Consider the following 19,964-nt stretch of genomic DNA (forward strand, 5'->3'; position numbering starts at 1 on the left):
ACAAAAATATACAGCGTTCAATAAGGCAAAAGTCACAATGTCTGATATCTAATAAAAAATTACCAGACATGCAATGAAGCAGGTAAGTATGACAAATCAAGAGAAAAAAAATCTATCAATAGACCCAGAAATGACACAAAAGATAGAATTAATAGACAAAGACATTACAAGTTATTTTAACTTTATCTGATATTGCTATGAGTAATAAAGTTCACTGCCTCTGACCTAGAAGTCTTATGTTTTCTGCAAGCATCCATGAAACTGTAGCAGATTAACTGGGTAGCTCACAAATAGAGTAAAATCTTAGTTCTTCAGTTCTTGGTACTGTGACTTTAGGAAGAGAAACTGTGGAGATGCACATTCCCATTCATGATTGGGAGAGCTCTTTCTCTTGACTTTGTAGTTAAGAAATGTTCCTCCAGTTTACACAACCCGGAATTCCATCTTTCGGGGATCTAGTGACCTCTCTAATAGTAGATATCCATTTATCTAATTTTTTGTATACTCATGGTAGAAACCCTCTAATCTTTTACAAGTCATAGGCACCAAAACTGATAAAAATGGCTTGTTCAGGCGTGAGTTAAGTGTTGTTGGCCATGAGTTCAATGTTAATGAATCAACAATATATGTTAAATAAGATACCTTTAAACAGAAACACACATAAAACCAAGGTTATGTACTGATCAGTTGACCCAAAAAAAAGTTGTGACCAGAGGCTCACAGGAACTTAACCCTGTATTTCCCCTAGGAGCAACAGTTCAGTATTCCCTAATTTCACTAATCCATTGTTCCCGGTGGCATACATCAAAGTGTTAATGGTGCTTAATGGATTCACAGGTGATTTTTTATTGTTAAAATTTATTTGATTTTATTGCTGTTGAAAATATATACAGTAGAACATACACCAATTCAACAATTTCTACATATACAATTCATTGACATTGATTACATTCTTCAAGTTGTGCAATCACTCTCGCCCTCCTTTTCTGAATTGTTCCTCCCCATTAACATAAACTCACTGCCCCTAAGCTTTGAATCTAAATTTTCGAGTTACTGTTGTCAGTTTGATCCCATATAGATAGTTGTTTAAAAGAGCACCACGCTCAAGGTAGACATTCTTTACTAATTAAGCTAAACTGTAGCTTGTTTAAAGAAGACTTCAGGGGATATTTTTGGTTTAAGGTTTAAAGATTATCTCAGGGCTATAGTTTCAGGGTTCATCCAGCCTCCATGGCTCCAAGTTTCTGGATTCCATAAGAATATGAAATTCTCACAGGCTATTTTTAATTCTTGTTGTTTGTGTTTTCCAGATTTTTTCTACACTGAATGTGTGTAATCAGAAAGGAAAGAGGAACCAGATATTAAAAATAAAAAAATACAATTCCGCAGCACTGAAGAAGAGGAAGCGGAGGGAGCACATGGTGCCTCCAGCAGAGGTGGAGCTGGGAGGGGCAGGGCTGGGACTGCTGCATCTGCTATAATGGGCAGCCTGCAGGCAACGGTACTCCCAGCAGCTGCTTCCACTGGTCTCTGCTGGTATCATGAAACTTCCTCTATTGTGTGCGCTGCTGGTAATCACTGGTGAGTGGGGTGTCAGGACTCACTGCTGGGAAGGGAAGGAAAAATGCGGGTAGGCCCTACACCTCCCCCACCTTCCTAGACTGGGCGGCTGCTGCTCTGATGCCCTATACCAAGATTCCCCAGTCCTCCAAACCTTCCACCTCCCGCGAGGAGCCATGAGCAGCTGCCAGTCCCCTAGAACGGTGCCTTGGTCCAGAGAATTCTGGGCTGCCAAGCTGTCTGATTGTTCTGATAGGTGAGAAACTAGACGTTCAGCACCTGGGAGCCTGCTGGTGGACCCCTATGTTGCTTTGGACACAAATTACAGAAGTGGGATCCACCTCCCTCCCTCTACTCACCCCTGTCCCTTTGACTGAATAATAACAATCCTTTACATAAGCACAGCTCTCTCTATTTTTCAAACCCTTTCATTTTCATTATCTTCTTTGAATCTAGGCAGAGGGCTCTGTCGAGCATTGGTGGGGGCGCGGCGGTGGGGCAGTTTTCATTTTCTCTTTAGCAGATTAAATGTAAAAATGTGGTTGCTAGCAAACTGACATTTTGGTTTCTTAATCCATCTTGAAACACGTTATTTTTAAAAGGATTTTGCATTTTTTATTATGGTTTATGATAAAATGGAACTCCCAAACTCTTGAGAGGAACACATCTCCACGGTTACAACGAAAACTTTTAGGAGAATCATTCAACCTACAGAAATTCGTCGCTCAGATGTAAAGAGGCAGTATAATGTAGAGAGAAAATACACAGATGAACCTGCATTCAAACAGTGGCCCCACCATCTCCTGGCAGTATGACTTTGGCTAAGTCACCCAACCTTTCTATATTCTCATCTGTAAAATGAGCATAATAGCACCCCCTTTGAAGGGTTGTTATAAGGATGCTAATGAGAAAATAGAAAGTGTTTAGCAATAGTAATAGTAGTAAGCAATAGTTTAACATGTAGCACGTGCTCAAGAGATGGTAGTGATGCTGCCTCCTGCCCACCATGTCTAACACTTGGGGGCTCGGGTCCATCCCCCTTGGGGGAAGTCAAGGATGGGGAAAGCTACCAAGGCAGGAATTGCTGACAAGCCAAGCCAGTTTCCCAAAGCCACTATACCCACAGATTGAGTGCCTCAATTTCCTAAGCCTGGGTCTTCTCGCTGTTACATGTAAGAAATAAGATTGCCCAAAAGCAATCTTGCCTGGCAATAGAGAGTTGCACCATTCAGGTGTGAATTTAGTGTATTTCTGAGCCAAAATTGAAAGAGCTAAAAAAGGAAATGGGGTCCACCAAGAAATGACAAATATTCTAAGTTCAGGTCTCTGGTTGGCTCACAAGATGGACTGTAAATTCTTCTTTGCAGTTGGTTGCCTTTGGGTTCCTTATCACTAAATCCAGGAATCTAGGATGGGTTGTACATGGCTCCGGCAGGGTTCTGTCATTCATCAGCATGGTCAAAGCTAGCAAGATTTCTCTTTAACATCCCATACAGCAGGAACCACCATGTCAAACAGGAGTGGCAATGTGGGTTCCCAAACACTGAGCTTCTCTGGGGATACAACAGGTCTGCAAGCACCAGCTGCCACCCAGTCACTTTTAGTTGCAGCCCAAGGCTGCAAGGTGATTGCATTCTTTGTCCACTGCGTGAATCCTTCCCAACACCCCTCACCTGGACCTCCCCACAATGTGGGGCTGTACGAGCTCATGGGGCTCAGTCCCTGTTTACTGTTTACTTTATTTGCATGAGGACTTTTCATTCTGACATCATTTACCTGAGGGGGCTGGGGAGGGCTCCGTAACTAGGGTCACTCAAAGTGGGACCATAGTAAGCACTCAACTATTATTATATTTTTAATAGTAGTGCCAGCCCAGTCTTCCTTACACTCAGCTCCATCCAGGTGAACATTCACTGCATTCTTGAATCATCTTTTGAGGTTGAGCAAGTATATATTTCAGTCCCCTTCACTATCTTGTCTGTTTCTCCCAACTTTGCCCTTGAATTCATTGTCTTAATATATTTTTATTTCCCCTAACTTAACATAATGCATTCCTCTCTCCCAATTAAATTAACTCCCCTTATGATCAATTTTAACTAGCAGTTACTATGATTGAAATGGAAATTTCCGTGAAAAATATTGATGTTTAGATCATGTTGCCTCCCGAGAGAACCACACATGTTCTTTAATATGTGAGTTTCTTTAGGGGATGGGGGGCAGGGTAGGATGAGGGATGAGTAGGGATTCTTGTTATTATTCAGAGTGGAAAATCAATGCAGAGAGATGGAGAATGGAACCAGAATGCCGTGGGTTTCAATCCTGGTTCCTTTACCAGTCACTATGACCTTGGGCACAGTAGTAAGAGCTCAGCTGCTAACCAAAAGGTCGGCAGTTCAAATCCACCAGCCGCTTCTTGTGAACCCTATGGGGCAGTTCTACTTTGTCCTATAGGATCACTATGCATCCGAATTGACTCAACAGCAACGGGTTTGTTTTTTTTTTTTTGTTTTTTTTTTAATTGTGCTTTAGGTGAAAGTTTAAAGCTCAAGTTAATTTCTCAGACAAAAATTCATACACATATTGTTATGTGACATTAGTTGCAATCCCTATAATGTGACAGCACACTCCCCCTTTCCACCCCAGGTTTCTTGTGTCCATTCAACCAGTTCCTGTCCCTTCCTGCCTTCTCATCCTGCCTCCGGACAGGAGCTGCCCATATGGTCTCTTGTGTCTGCTTGAACTAAGAAGCACACTCTTCAGGGGTATTATTTTTATGTTTTATAGTCCAGTCTAATCTTTGTCTGACGAGCGGGCTTTGGGAATGATTTTAGTTCTGGGTTAACAGAGCATCCAGGTGCCATGGTTTCAGGGGTTCCTTCAATCTCAGTCAGACCATTAAGTTTGGTCTTTTTACTTGAATTTGAGTTCTGCTTCATACTTTTCTCCCACCCTGTCAGGGAGTCTCTGTTGTGTTCCCTGTCAGGGCAGTCATTGATGGTAGCCAGGCACTATCTAGTTCTTCTGGCCTCAGGCTGATGGAGTCTCTGGTTTCTGTGGCCCTTTCTGTCTCTTGGACTAATATTTTCCTTGTGTCTTTTGGTGTTCTTCATTCTCCTTTGCTCCCGGTGGGATGGGACCAGTGGATGAATCTTAGGTGGCTGCTTGCTAGCTTTTAAGACCCCAGATGCCATTCACCAAAGTGGGATGCAGAACATTTTCTTAATTAACTTTGTTATGCCAGTTGACCTTGATGCCCCCCAAAACCATGGTCCCAAGACCCCGGCCCCAGCTACTCTGTCCCTCAAAGTGTTTGGCTGTGTTCAGGGAACTTCTTAGCTTTTGCTTTAGTCTAGTTGTGCTGACTTCCCCTGTATTATGTGCTGTACTTCCCTCCACCTAAGAAGATTCTTGTCTACTGTCTGGTTAGTGAATTTCCCTCCCCCTCCCTCCCCACCCTGGTAACCATCAAAGAATGTTTTCTTCTGTGTTTAACCTTTTCTTGAGTTCTTATAATAGTGGTCTCATATAATATTTGTCCTTTTGTGACTGACTAATTTCACTCAGCAAAATGCCCTCCAGATTAATCCATGTTGTGAGATGTTTCTTGGATTCCTCATTGTTCTTTATCATTGCATAGTATTCCATTGTGTGTATGTACCATATTTTTTGTATCCATTCATCTGTTGATGGGCACCTAGGTTGTTTCCATCTTTTTGCTATTGTGAACAGTGCTGCAATGAACGTGGGTGTGCATATATATATATTCTTGTGACGGCTCTTATTTCTCCAGGATATATTCCAAAGTGCGAGATTGCTGGATCATAAGGAACTTCTATTTCTAGCTTTTTAAGGAAGCTTCAAATTGATTTCCAAAGTGGTTGTACCATTTTACATTCCCACCAGAAGTGCATAAGTGTTCCAGTCTCTCCACAACCTCTCCAACATTTATTATTTTGTGTTTTTTGGATTAATTCCAGTCTTGTTGGGGTGAGATGGTATCTCTTTGTAGTCTTGATTTGCATTTCTCTAATGGCTAATGATGATGAGCATTTTTTCATGTATCTGTTAGCTGCCTGAATGTCTTCTTTGTGTGAAGTGTCTGTTCATATCCTTTGCCCATTTTTTAATTGGGTTATTTGTCTTTTTGTTGTTGAGACGTTGCAGTATCTTGTACATTTTACAGATTAGACCCTGATCAGATATGTCATAGCCAAGTTTTTTTTCCCAGTCTGTAGGTTGTCTTTTTACTCTTTTGGTGAAGTCTTTTGATGAGCATAAGTGTTTGAGTTTTAGGAGCTCCCAGTTATATAGTTTCTCTTCTGATGTTTGTTCATTGTTAGTTATGGTTTGTATTCTGTTTATGCCATGTATTAGGGCTCCTAGCATTGTCCCTATTTTTTCTTCCATGATCTTAGCTTTTATATTTAGGTCTCTGATCCATTTTGAGTTAGTTTTTGTACATGGTGTGAGATATGGGTCTTGTTTCATTTTTTTGCAGATGGATATCCAGTTATACCAGCATCATTTGTTGAATTTTTTTTTTTTTTTTTTTTTTTTTAATGACCTTGGGCTGGAGGCAATGGTGGGTCAGTGGTAGAATGCTCTACTTCCATGCAGGAGACCAGAATTCTATTCCTGGCCAGTGCACACCTACCACCAACCGTCAGTGAAGGCTTTCTTGTTGCTATGATGTTGAACAGGTTTTAGAGGAGCTTCCACACTAAGACAGAGTAGGAAGAAAAGACTAGCGATCTACTTCTGAAAATCAGTCAGTGAAAACCCTGTGGATCACAATGGTCCAATCCACAACTGATTATGGGGATGGTGCGGGACCAGGCAGCATTTCGTTCTGTTGTACGTGGGGTTACCATGAGTCGGGGGCTGAATCAATGGCAGCTAACAACAACCTGACCTTGGGTATGTTACTGAGCCTCAGTTTGCTTGTCTGTAAAATGGGGATCAAAAACAGTATTCATTGTACTAATGTTGGTTTCTTAGTTTTCATAAATGTGTCACAATTATGTAAAATGATAACATTAGAAGAAACTGGTAAGGGGTACATGGGAACTCTCTGCACTATCTTTACAACGTTTTAAAAATCTAAAATTACTTCAAAATAAAAAGTTCATTTTTTAAAAATAGTATTAATCTCATGGGATGGGTTAATAAATTGATACATGAAAAACTGTAGGATAGTGCCTGGGACATGGTAAGCATGCAGTAACTATTATTATATTCTTAATAGTGGTGCCAGTCCTGCTCCACGGGCACTTGTCTGAGATTTCATCTTTTCTCCTTGTTGCTGGGCTGTTTGACAGGTGTGATTCCAACCCAGAGTGGGATCCTGAACCTGAACAAGATGATCAAACAAGTGACCGGGAAGATACCCTTCATCTCCTATTGGTTCTACGGCTGTCACTGCGGACTTGGTGGCAAAGGCCAACCCAAAGATGCCACCGACTGGTAACCCTCTACCCAGGCTCAGCCCAAGGGTAGCATTCCCACCCTGCCTTCTACCCCGGGGTCCTCTCCTTTCCATCCATTTAGTGAATATTTGTTGAGTACCAACTATGTGCTAGGAACTCTGCTGATACAGTCCTAGCCCTTCCTTTCTAGAGGGTTCCCCAGAATCTCAAAGACCACTCGCTTGCACTTTTGACCCTTAATCCTGGCATAATACAGCATCCTCCCACCCCCAACCCGCCATTACACATTAAGTTTTCTAAAAGCCCACTTCTTTTTGTCATTATTCCATTTGACCTTCACGGCAACCCCAAGAATCAGCCAGAGGAGGGCTGAGAACCAGCAAGGCCTGGGGTCACATTCCTGCTCTACCACTCCCAGGCTGTGTGACCTTGAGCAAGTGAAGTGGCTTAACCTCTCTGAGTGTCAGCTTCCTCATTTGTGAAATGAGGTTAATAAGAACACTACCCTCATAGAGGGATAATAAGGATTAAAAGAGAATGTGTATATAAAGCACACAGGGAAAGTGATGGTTCAGTGGTAGAAGTCTCCCTTTCCCTGTGGGACACCCAGGTTTGATTCTCGGCCAATGTGCCTCGCGTGCAGCCACCACCTACCCATCTGTCAGTGGAGGCTTGCGTGTTGCTATGGTGCTGAACATGTTCCAGCAGAGCTTCCAGACTAAGGGACAAACTAGGAAGAAAGATCTGGTAATCTACTTCTAAAAATCAGCCAATGAAAACCCTGTGGGTCACTCAGTCCGATCTACAGCCGATCATGTATATGGTACAGGACCAGGAATGTGTTCATTCCATTGTGCATGGAGTCACCATGAGCCAAGGGATGACTCGACAGCAGCTAACAACCATATAAAGTACATAGTAAGCACTCAATTAACATTAGCTACTATCATCATAAAGACGATTAAAATCCAGAGGGCCTTGACTTTTCCAAGGAGGGCACCTGGCTTTCTCCCCTCGGGTGGGGTCAGCCAGAGACCCAAGTTGGCCAAGGGCCTGCACAGGTGTGCTCCCTGCCTTCTCCTCCCTCCTGTCCTCTCCCTCCAGGTGCTGCAGGAACCATGACTGCTGTTACGCCAGCTTGAAGAACAGTAAATGCCGTTTCATCACTGACAATTACAGATACAACTTCTCCCACGGGAAAATCCAGTGCTGTGAGTACCCTTCCTTGGGGCTGGATCTGGAGGCCAAGAAGGGAATTCTGTTCTGGCACTTACTATGCCTCCACATGCTCATCTTTCTCATGTGCCCAGTGGCAGCAGCTGGGCTATGGAGCGGTTGTGGAGAGGTGGCCTGGGGCTTTGACCCCTTCAGGACCTGGGCGGGAACAATGCTTACTTAACATCTGCTAACCCCTATCAATGTCATCAGAGGCAGCCTGGGTGTGAAATGGATCAACTTGGATCCCAGACCCACCACCCACTAGCTCTGTGACCTTGAACATGTTGCTTAACCTCTCTGAACCTTGGTTTCCTCATCTGTAAACTCGAGATAATAACAGTATCTACCCCCTAAAGCTGTTGCAAGAACTAAAACCAGAGCAGACAGAATGAGCCTCAAAGGATGCCCGCCACATAGTGGCTACCAATATTATTATTACTGTCATCACCACTGATCCTCTAACAGCGCAGTGAGGAGGCACTGCCACTCTAGTTAGCTCCATTTTACAGACAAGACTAGAGTGGGCAAGTGTTTGCTGCAAATGACAGAGCTTGGCTGGAACCTGGGTTACTTGGTTCCCAGATCCATGTCAGTGTCCTCCACATGGAGAAAGGTAGCAGGTCCCAGGGATGGGAACTGAAAGCTCATCACAGAAGTCACTGTCGATTTTGAGCTTGTTGTTGTTGTTGTTGTTAGGTGCCATCAAGTCGGTTCTGACTCATAGTGACCCTATTAACAACAGAACAAAACACTGCCTGGTCCTGTGCCATCCTCACAGTTGTCGTTATGCTTGAGCCCATTGTTGCAGCCACTGTGTCAATCCATCTCACTGAAGGTCTTCCTCTTTTTTGCAGACCTTGTACTTTACCAAGCATGATGTCCTTCTCCAGGTACTGATCCCTCCTGACAACATGTCCAAAGTATATAAGATGTAGTCTCGCCATCCTTGCTTCTGAGGAGCATTGTGATTGTACTTATTTCAAGACAGACCCATTCGTTCTTTTGGCAGTCCATGGTATATTCAATATTCTCCGCCAACACCACAATTCAAAGGTGTCAATTCTTCTCCAGACTTCCTTATTCATTGTCCAGTTTTCACATGCATATGAGGTGATTGAAAACACCATGGCTTGGGTCAGGAGCCCCTTAGTCTTCAAGATGACATCTTTGCTTTTCAACACTTTCAAGAGGTCTTTTGCAGCAGATAAGCCCAGTGCAATGCGTCTTTTGATTTCCTGACTGCTGCTTCCATGGGTGTTGATTGTGGATCCAAGTAAAATGAAATCCTTGACAACTTCAATCTTTTCTCTGTGTATCATGATGCTGCTTATTGGTCCAGTTGTGAGGATTTTTGTTTTCTTTATGTTGAGGTGCAATCCATACTGAAGGCTGTGGTCTTTGATCTTCATCAGAAAACACTTCAAATCCTGTTCACTTTCAGCAAGCAAGGTTGTGTCATCTGCATAACACAGGTTGTTAATGAGTCTTCCTCCAATCCTGATGCCCCATTCTTCTTCATATAGTCCAGCTTCTTGGGTTATTTGCTCAGCATATAGATTGAATGGGTATGGTGAAAGGATACAACCCTGACACACAGCTTTCCTGACTTTAAACCACACAGTATCCCCTTGTTCTGTCCAAACAACTGCCTCTTGATCTATGTGCAGGTTCCTCATGAGCACAATTAAGTGTTTTGGAATTTCCATTCTTCGCAATGCTACCATAATTTGTTAAGATCCACACAGTCAAATGCCTTTTCATAGTCAATAAAACACAGGTAAACATCTTTCTGGTATTCTCTGCTTTCAACCAGAATCCATCTGACATCAGCAATGATATCCCTGGTTCCACATACTCTTCTGAATCCAGCCTGAATTTCTGGCAGTTCCCTGTTGATGTACTGCTGGAGCTGCTTTTGAATGGTCTTCAGCAAAATTTTACTTGTGTATGATATTAATGATATTGTTCCATAATTTCCGCATTCTGTTGGATTGCCTTTCTTGGGAATGGTCACAAATATGGATCTCTTCCAGTCAGTTTGCCAGGTAGCTGTCTTACAAATTTCTTGGCATAAAAGAGCAAGCACTTCCAGCACTGCGTCCATTTATTGAAACATCTTAATTGATATTCCATCAATTCCTGGAGCCTTGTTTTCGCCTATGCCTTCAGTGCAGCTTGGGCTTCTTCCTTCAGTACCATCGGTTCCTGATCATATGCTCTGTCTTGAATTGGCTGAACGTCGACCGATTCTTTTTGGTATAATAACTCTATATGCTCCTTCCATCTTTTTTTAATGCTTCCTGCGTCATTTAATATTTTCCCCATACAATCCTTCACTATTGCAACTTGAGGCTTGAATTTTTTCTTCAGTTATTTCAGCTTGAGAAATACTGAGCATGTTCTTCCCTTTTGGTTTTCTAACTCCAGGTCTTTGTACATGTCGTTATAATACTTTGTCTTCTCAAGCTGCCCCTTGAAATCTTCTGTTCAGCTCTTTTACTTCATCATTTTTCCATTTACTTTAGCTACTTGACATTCAAGAGCAAATTTCAGAGTCTCTTCTGACATCCATTTTGGTCTTTTCTTTCTTTCCTGTCTTTTTAATGACCTCTTGCTTTCTTCATGTATGATGTCCTTAATGTCATTCCACAACTCATCTGTTCTTCAGTCATTAGTGTTCAATGCATCAAATCTATTCCTGAGATGGTCTCTAAATTCAGGTGGGATATATTCAAGGTCGTACTTTAGCTCTTGTGGACTTGTTCTAATTTTCTTCAGTTTCAACTTGAACTTGCACATGAGCAACTGACAGTCTATTCTGCTGTCGGCCCCTGGCCTTGCTATGACTGATGATATTGAGCTTTTCCATCATCTCTTTCCACAGATGTAGTCGATTTGATTCCTGTGTATTCCATCTGGTGAGGTCCATGTGTATAGTTGCCATTTATGTTCGTGAAAAAAGGTATTTGCAATGAAGAAGTCATTGGTCTTGCAAAATTCTGTCATGCGATCTCCAGCATCTCTTCTATCACCAAGGCCATATTTTCCAACTACTGATCCTACTTTGTTTCCGACTTCTGCATTCCAATCACCAATAATTATCAATGGATCCTGATTGCATGTTCGATAAATTTCAGACTGGGGAAGCTGGTAAAAATCTTCAATTTATTCATCTTTGGCCTTAGTGGTTGGTGCGTAAATTTGAATAATAGTGTTAACTGGTCTTCCTTGTAGGCGTATTATCACTGACAGCGTTGTACTTCAGGATAGATCTTGAAATGTTCTTTTTGACAGTGAATGCAACGCCATTCCTCTTCAAGTTGTCATTCTTGGCATAGTAGACCATAGGATTGTCCAGTTTAAAATGGCCAATACCAGTCCATTTCAGCTCACTAATGCCTAAGATATTGATGCTTATGCATTCCATTTCATTTCTGAAGATTTCCAATTTTCCTAGATTCATGCACTGTGCATTCCATGTTCCGATTATTAATGGATGTTTGCAGCTGTTTCTTCTCATTTCGAGTCGTGCCACGTCAGCAAACGAAGGTCCCGAAAGCTTGACTCCATCCACGTCATTAAGGTCAACTCTGCTTTGAGGAGGCAGCTCTTCCCCAGTAGTCTTTTGAGTGTCTTTCAACCTGGGGGAAGCACTATATCAGACAATATTCCTCTGCTATTCATAAGGTTTTCACTGGCTATTTCTTTTCAGAAGTAGACTGCTGGGTCCTTCTTCCTAGTCTGTCTTAGTCTGGAAGCTCAGCTAAAACCTGTCTGCCATGGGTGACCCTGCTGGTATCTGAATACCGGTGGCATAGCTTCCAGCATCATAGCAACACGCAAGCCCCCACAGTACGAAGAAATAACAGACACATAGGAGGACTTAGGGCTTAGTAATAATAATTGTCTCTGGGTGGTGCAAACAGTTAATGTGCTTGGCTTCTAACCAAAAGGTTGGAAGTTTGAGTCTACCCAGAGGTGCCTCTAGAAGAAAGACCTAGAGATCTGAAAAATCAGCCATTGAAAACCATATGGAGCAGAGTTCTATTTGGACACATACAGGGTTGCCATGAGTCAGAATCAACTCAATGGCAACTGGTACTTGTAATAATAATAATGATGAGGACAATAATATCCAACATTTATTGAACACTTACTATATGCCAGGGATTATGGTAACTGCTTTGCCTTCTTAACCAAAAACCAAAACCAAACTCGTTGCCTTTTGAGTCGATTCTGACTCATAGTGACCCATAGGGCAGAGTAGAACTGCCCCATAGAGTTTTTAAGGCCATAATCTTTACAGAAGCAGACTGCCACATCTTTCTCCTGTGGAGCAGCTGGTGGATTCAAATTGCTGACCTTTTGGCTAACAACTGAGCACTTAACCACTGCTCCACCAAGGCTCCATCTTTTACTTCTTACTTTTATTTAATTCCCACAACAGCCCCTGAGGCCACCTTTATCATTATCCCCATTTTACAGATAAAGAAACTGAAGCACACCACCATCCTTCCTGCCTCAGTCTTTGCACATACTGTTCCATCTACCTGGAACACTCCCCCTTCTCCACACAGGAGGCTTTCCCAAGGGGGAGCCAACCTTTCAGAGCTCACTGAAGTGGCTCTTTGACACTGAGTCAGGGCCCACTCTGCTATGGTCTTGGAGCCCTGCATGGTGCTTTCCTTCCGCTTGGCACAGTTTGTGATATTCATTTTTGTGGTCCTCTAATACTTGCCTTCCCCCTTGGAATGTGAACCTCACCAGGAGAGGAGCCACGCCCATTTTGTTCACCCTTTTCCCCCCAGAGTCTGCCACATGGCAAGTGCTCAAAAATTACTTTTTGAATGGATGAATATGTAAATAAAGAAGCAATAGCACACATGGAGGTTCTGGTTCGTGTCCAAGGTCACACAACTAGGATTGAAGGAGCAGGGATTGAGGCCCAGGTTCATCTGCCGCTGAAGCTGAGCAAGGATGCACTGCCTTCAGAGACCCCCTAGACCCACACCTGGCTCTGCCCCAGGAAGGGGCAGAAGCTGACCTCCTTCTCTCCTTCCTTCCCACAGCAGACAAGGGGAGCTGGTGTGAGAAGCAGCTGTGTGCCTGTGACAAGGAGATGGCTTTGTGCGTGCAGAAAAACCTGGATACCTACAAGAAGAGCCTGCGTTACTACTGGCGGCCCCGCTGTCGGGGCCAGACCCCACGGTGCTAGGAGAAGTCCTCCCGCTCTGCCCTGTCTATCCCCACACACCACCCACTCCGTTCCTCCGTCATCTTGAGCTCTGGAAGCTCCACAGGATTGCTGACACCCCCACTCAGTACTTAACTGCCACCCACCAGCCTGGTTCCTTTAAAACACTCCCTGGTTGATCATAATTAATGTCACTGAACTGCACATGTAAAGGTTGTTGAAATGGCAAATGTTTTGTTACATATATATTTACCACAATTAAAAAAAAGATCAGCCAATTACACAATGTAAACTTTATTTGAATCTTGATTCAAACAAATTATAAAAATAAAAATATTTTGACATTTATTAAGCAAGTGGAAATTTGCACACTGATTAGACATACAATGATATTAAAGAATAATTGTTAATTTTGAAAAAATGCTACCTGAGAGGGTCCCAGCCCCCTACCCTACCATGCCCCTTTGACCTTCCAAATCCGGCCAACATGGAAAGCAGCTGTCTCCCCTGAGGGTGGATCAGGGTCTTAGAAAAAGCCAAAGCCAGGAGCTCAGCAGGAGCCCCCAGGGATGTTGTTCAGAGCCAATGCAGCAGGGGTGGGGGCTGGGGTCTGGAGCTGAGGGGTGCTGGGTTCTCTGGGGTGCGTGTGGCTCTGCTGCTGCTCTGTCACTGCCACCCATCAGCTCCCTGGCACCAGTCTGGCCCCCTCCAGTACACTGGAGAGCTGCAGCCTGAGTGAACTCTCAAACAGGCAGTTTTGGTCTTTGAGTGTCCTTGCCACTCTTCCTCTTAAAATCTTCCACCGTCCCCAGGATTAGGCCCCTTACAGGGTTCCGGGTTGTGGCATGGTGGCCCTGTATCCTCCTTCCCTACTAGGCTTGGGGACCCTTGTGTCGGGCCCATGACCATCCTGCACTCGGTTTCATCCCTGGCATTCCAAGCAGCACCCAGCATGGAGAGGGATCCATAAATAGCTCTCAAGTGAAGGCCTGGCCCAAGTAGCCTCCTTGCTCTGGGCACCCTGGTCCACCAGCTCATGGCCTCGAGCTCTGCAGGCATTTGCTCAGGCTGGGCCTCCTGCCAGAAATGCTCCAGTTGCCAGCTGTCTCCACAAGGGGCTAACCCTCCCCTGGCTCACCAGGGTGGAAGAGCTAAATCTCCTCTGGCTGCTTCCTGCTCCCCCGGCTCCAGGGTCTCTCTCTCCCTCCTCCGAGCTCTCACAGCGACTCACCAGGCTTTTCCTGAAATGGCTCCTGTACGGACTTCTCTGATCTCCCCTGCTAGAATGGGCTCCCTGAGCAGGAGGCCACATCTCTCCCGTCTTTGTTTCCTCCTGTCCTCCCCATCTAATAAGGATTAATGCTTATGAATTGGAAATTAGCCCCGAACAAGAACCCACAGGGCAGGAGGGTCTCACCTTGCTTGGGGACCAGCAAGGCAATGGATGGAAGGAGGTTGTAGCAGGCAATATTGGCGTCCACCCAGATCCTCTCCTGGACCAGTGCACCCATCCCCCAGCTAAGCCAGACACTGGCTGCTTAGTGCTCATAGCTGCCTTCTTTTAGTAAGGGTCGCCCTCGTCAGCTGGAGCTACCTTGCGCACCCCGCCCTTCCAGGGCCCCCTGTGGCCAATGACTGATTGAAGGGGGGTGTAACTCTCCCCCTGCATGGGTCATCTGTGTGGTACAATGCATGCTCCAGAGCCCCCTATGGGATCAGGTGGAGACTAGACTTATCCTGGAACTACTTCATTGCTTAGCGTCACCCCCTTCCCTATTCTGTCTTCCTCACCCCTTTGCAGGTTTGTTCCTAGAGCAATCCTTCAATAAATCACTTGCCTAAGGATCTTTGTCTCAGGTTCTGCTTCTAGGGAAAACAACCTAAGACAGATGGACGGTGGATTTGCCATATAAAGATCCAAAAACCGTCATTCATATACGCTTAGCTGTGTTTCCAGCAATGGGGCTGGGGCCCATGGGGCAATCTACGCTCCATCCTGTGACACACATCTGTGAAACAGCCAGCAGAGTAGCTCTCTTGTACGTAAAACTCAGTGGCTCGTGTGAGACAGCATAATAGGAATTAGGAACTATGGGTCTCTGGGTTCATATTCCAGCTACAGCACTGGCAAGCCGCATGACCTAACATGAGGAATCTCAGTCTCCCCTTAGGCAAAGTATAGGTGAAATTAGGAATCAGTGTGAGGATTAAGGTCCATGAGTGGCACAAACAGTTTGCACTCACCTACCAAAGGCTGGCCGTTCAAACTCACCCCGCAGTGCTTTGTAATAAAGATCTGGCCATCTATTTCTGCAAAGATTACAGCCAAGAAAACTCTATGGAGCAGTTCTACTCTGTAACATATGGGATTGCCATGAGTCGGAATCTACTTGATGGCAACGAGTTTGGTTTTTTTGGTTTGATGTGGATTAAATAAGATCAGTGTACATTAAGCTCTTAGCACAGTGTCTGGCACATGGTAGGTAGGTAGACAGATAGATAGATAGACAGACAGACAGGCAGGTAGAGAGAGCTGCCGTCAAGTTGACTCCGACTCGTGGTGACCTTGCGTACTACAGAACAAAATATTGCCCGCTCCTGCATCATCGTCACAATCACCAGCATGTTCAAGTTCATGTTGCAACTATTGTGCCAATCCATCTCACCATCTCCCTTGCCTTCACTGGCCCTTCACTTCACTGAACATGATGTCCCTCTCTAGCAATTTATCCCTCCTGATGACGTGTTGAAAGCAAGCAAGTTGGCCAATATTCTGTTGTGATCCATAGGGTTTTCATTGACTAATTTTGAAAGTAGATCACCAGTCCTCTCTTCCCAGTCTGTCTTAGTCTGCAAGCTCTGCTGAAACCTGTCCACCATGGGTGACCCTGCTGGCATTTGAAATAACAGTGGCATAGCTTTCAGCATCAATGCAACACACGAGCCACCACAGTAGAGCGAACTGACAGACGGGGGATTGGTGGCATGTGGTGAGCCCTCTTTAAATGTTAACTGTGTTATTAACTGTTGTTATTATGTAGTGACCAAATCTGAAGTCAACCCCAAGAGCAATCAGGAGGACACAGTTAATCAACATTTCCTTCTCTCTTCCTCTCTCACAACTGTGCAAACTGTGTATCTGTTAGAGTCTGATGCACAATGTCCATTTATTCAAGACATACCTCCAGGAGCTAATAACTCCTATTTGCCCATCTGAGCTGCAGTGTGCCAGGCACTGTGGCTTTGTGACAGCATCTCTCCTAGTACCACTGTTGGGAGGTCTTGGCATTATTATCCCCATATTATAATTGAGAAAACTGAGGCTCAGAGAGGGGACAGGAACTGCCTGAGGCCCCATAACAAGGAACAGGCAGAGCCTTGGTTCTGCCTTCTACTCTTCCTGCTCTGCTCTCTGGCACCAGTCCCATTGCAATCTGTCAGGAAGCCTCCACGTGAAAACTGTAACTTAATGGGCAATGCCAGCATTTATGATCTCAGTTGACAAGAGGTCCCGAGGCTCCAAGTTTGGCTCTCTAGCAGCTAAATGATGTTGTCAGGGCTGATTTCTTTCCTGCCCTCAGCTCTGCCCCCTCAGGGCTTTGTCATTGCCCTCAGGGCTGGCTCCCCTTCAAGATGGCAGCCATGGTTCCAGACCTAAGCCAGTACATGGTAGCTTACAGCAGAGAAGATGCCATCTCTTCCTTGTGTCTCTTCCCCATAATAAGCCCTTCCACACCACCCAGCCAACTTTACCCTCAAGACTGATTCACACACCCACCCTGAACCAGTGCTAGCCCAAGACCATGGGATTGCCCTGGTTTGTTTAGACTCATCAGATTTATTTACCTCTGAGAGGGGCCAGGGAGTCCCTGGATGGTGCAAACAGTTTGCACTCAACTACTAATCTAAAGGCTGGAGGTTCGAACTTACCTAGCAGTGCCACAGAAGAAAGGCTTGGCAATCTGCTTCCATAAAGATTACAGCCAAAAAATCCCTATGGAGCAGTTCTACTCTGTAACACATGGAGTTGCCATGAGTCATGGTCAACTCAGTGGCAACAGGTTTGGTTTCCTGGTTTTGAGAGGGGCCAGGGAGTCCCTTGGTGGTACAAACAGCTAACATGGATGGTTGCCAACTGAAAGGCTGGGGGTTTGAGTCCATCCAGAGGTGCCTCAGAAGAAAGGTCTGGTGATCTGCTTTTGAAAAATCAGCCATTGAAAGCCCTTTGGAACACAGTTTTACTCTGACACACATGCGGTCGCCATGAGTCAGAGGCAACTCAATGACAACTGTTTTTTGTTTTTTATTTTGAGAAGGGACATGTAGAATTGTTGCTGTTAACCACAGATAGTAGATTTAGGGGGTAGAGGGGTGAGCAGCCCAGGGCTGAGGACTGAAACTCACTCACAGATAAGACTGGGCTGGGTCAGGAGCAGGGGCTGTGCCTGTTGTGCTCACCTCTGTGAGCAATCTCATAGTGCAAGGTCTGGCATATAGTAGGTGATCAGTTGATATATTTATTGAATGAATGAATTTCAGCTTGGTAAAGTCATGGGACTTTGAATTAGGAGTGAGGATAGGCAGGTGGGTCTCAGGGAAGCTAGCGCTACGGGCTCCTCCCCTTGCTGGCCCCCAAGGCAAGGGGAGTCCCTCCCACCCTATGGGTTCCAACCTAGAGGGCTCATCTATGGTAATAAGAGGCACAAAGAAAAGACAGACCCATAGGGGAGCTTCCATTCTCCCCCCTCACCTCTGCAAATACCCCGCCACCATCAAGGATAGAGAAGGCACAAAGTAGGGCGCAGTCACTGTCCTGCCTGTTCCCTCCAGGTCATTGGGCTCTGCAAAGGGACACCCAGCAGAGGAGAGCCGCGCCCACTCACCTACTATCTCAACCACCTCATTCTACATTCTGCATTTTACAGCTGCAGAAACTGAAACTGGAGGGTGAGTCACTTGCTGATAAGTGTCAGGGCTGGGATTTGAACCTAGGTCTCTCTAGGGCCAGGGCCAGGGCTCCAGGGCCACATCCCACACTGCCTCCCACATTCTTTACTGGGACAGTTCATGACTCAGCCCTGGTTGTCCCTAGAGGGGACTAGCCATGCCCAGTGACAAAGAAGTGAGGGTAGGTATGGAAAAACAGGAAATTGGGAGAAAAGGTGTCAAGTAATAATCACACTGACAGTATCACACTGACAAATAGAGCCCTTGTGTTTTGGACCACTGTATCCCACACATAGCCCATCCCAACCATTAGCTGATGCAATCCTCCCAGCCCCTGAATTCAAGGTGCCACCTCCAGGAGACCCAGCCCAGGTGTAGAGTAATGGGCAGATGAGATGCCTTCTCCAGTCCCTGCCTGTTTTTCCAGCTGGATCCTTCTCCCAAATATACACACTCCTTGCACATATTCCTCCTCTCTGGGATGTGCAGGTGGGGCTGGGGCCCCTGTCCTCCTCTCCCCCACCCCACTGTTTCAGTGCCCCCTTGGGGGAAATGGAGGGCATTCCCATTGGCCCCGGTCTCGTGGTGACCCCATGCACAACTGAAAGAAATGCTGCCCAGTCCTATGCCATCCCCACGATCAGTTGTGCATCAGACTGTTGTGATCCACAGAGTTTTCACTGGCTGATTTTCGGAAGTAGATTGCCAGGTCTTTCTTCTTAGTTTGTCTTAGTCTGGAAGCTCTGCTGAAACCTGTTCGGCATCATGTTGTTGCTGTGTGCCATCAAGTCAATTCTGACCCTTAGCGAAGCTGTAGGACAGAATAGAACTGCCCCATAGGGTTTCCTAGGCTGTAATCTTTATGGGAGCAGATCTCCATGTCTTTCCTCTTTCAGGGCGGCTGGTGAGTTCGAACTGCCAACTTTTCAGTTAACAGTCAAACACTTAACGATCGCGCCACCAGGACTCCTGTTTAGCATCATAGCAACATGCAAACCTCCACTGACAGAGGAGTGGTGGCTGCACATGAGGTGCATTGGTTGGGAATCAAACACAGGTCTCCATATGAAAGGCAAGAATCAGAGCTTCGAACTGGTTTGTTCCAGTTCAAACCACTGCTGAGAATTTGCATTTCCATCCCAGACATACTGAATCACCATCTACATTTTAACAAGATCCCCAGGTGATTCTTAAAAGTATAATAAATTTTGAGAACCACTGCTCTACAACTGGTTCTCAGAATTTTTCCCTAACCAGCAATATTAGCATTGCCTGGGAACTTGTTAGAAATGCAAATTCACATTAGAAAATCAATCAACGTAATCCACCACATAAATAAAAGGGAAGAAAAGTATAACATAATCATCTCAATTGACGCAAAAAAGGCATTTGCCAAAGTCCAACACCCATTCCTGTAAAAGCTCTCAATAAAATAGATATAGAAGGGAAATTTCTCAACATAATAAAAGGCATCTATGCAAAACCAATGGCCAACATCATTCTTAATGGACAGAGGCTGAAAACATTCCCCTTGAGAACAGGAACAAGACAAGGATGCTCCTTATCTCCACTCCTGTTTATCATTGTGCTGGAAGTCCTAGCTAGGGCAATAAGGCAAG

At 44.9% G+C, this 19,964-nt stretch overlaps 1 protein-coding gene across 1 annotated transcript; it reads left to right on the top strand.

Annotated features, from left to right (window-relative positions):
• Nucleotides 1-1,494: 1,494 nt before the first annotated feature.
• Nucleotides 1,495-13,743, top strand: PLA2G2D (phospholipase A2 group IID). Its single transcript, XM_023732018.1, has 4 exons — nt 1,495-1,581; nt 6,879-7,023; nt 8,091-8,197; nt 13,274-13,743. The coding sequence occupies exons 1-4, from the start codon at nt 1,542-1,544 to the stop codon at nt 13,417-13,419; spliced, it is 438 nt and encodes a 145-aa protein (XP_023587786.1). The 5' UTR covers nt 1,495-1,541; the 3' UTR covers nt 13,420-13,743.
• The last annotated feature ends 6,221 nt before the right edge of the window (nt 13,744-19,964 follow it).

The sequence above is a fragment of the Trichechus manatus genome, unplaced genomic scaffold (genome assembly GCF_000243295.1).
Source record: "Trichechus manatus latirostris isolate Lorelei unplaced genomic scaffold, TriManLat1.0 scaffold00048, whole genome shotgun sequence".
Lineage (NCBI taxonomy): Eukaryota > Metazoa > Chordata > Mammalia > Sirenia > Trichechidae > Trichechus > Trichechus manatus.

Coding starts and splice junctions, on each gene's coding strand:
- PLA2G2D (XM_023732018.1), top strand. CDS start 1,542: ATGAAACTTCCTCTATTGTGTGCGCTGCTGGTAATCACTG. Junction 1,582..6,878: donor TGCGCTGCTGGTAATCACTG/GTGAGTGGGGTG, acceptor GCTGTTTGACAG/GTGTGATTCCAACCCAGAGT. Junction 7,024..8,090: donor CCCAAAGATGCCACCGACTG/GTAACCCTCTAC, acceptor CTCTCCCTCCAG/GTGCTGCAGGAACCATGACT.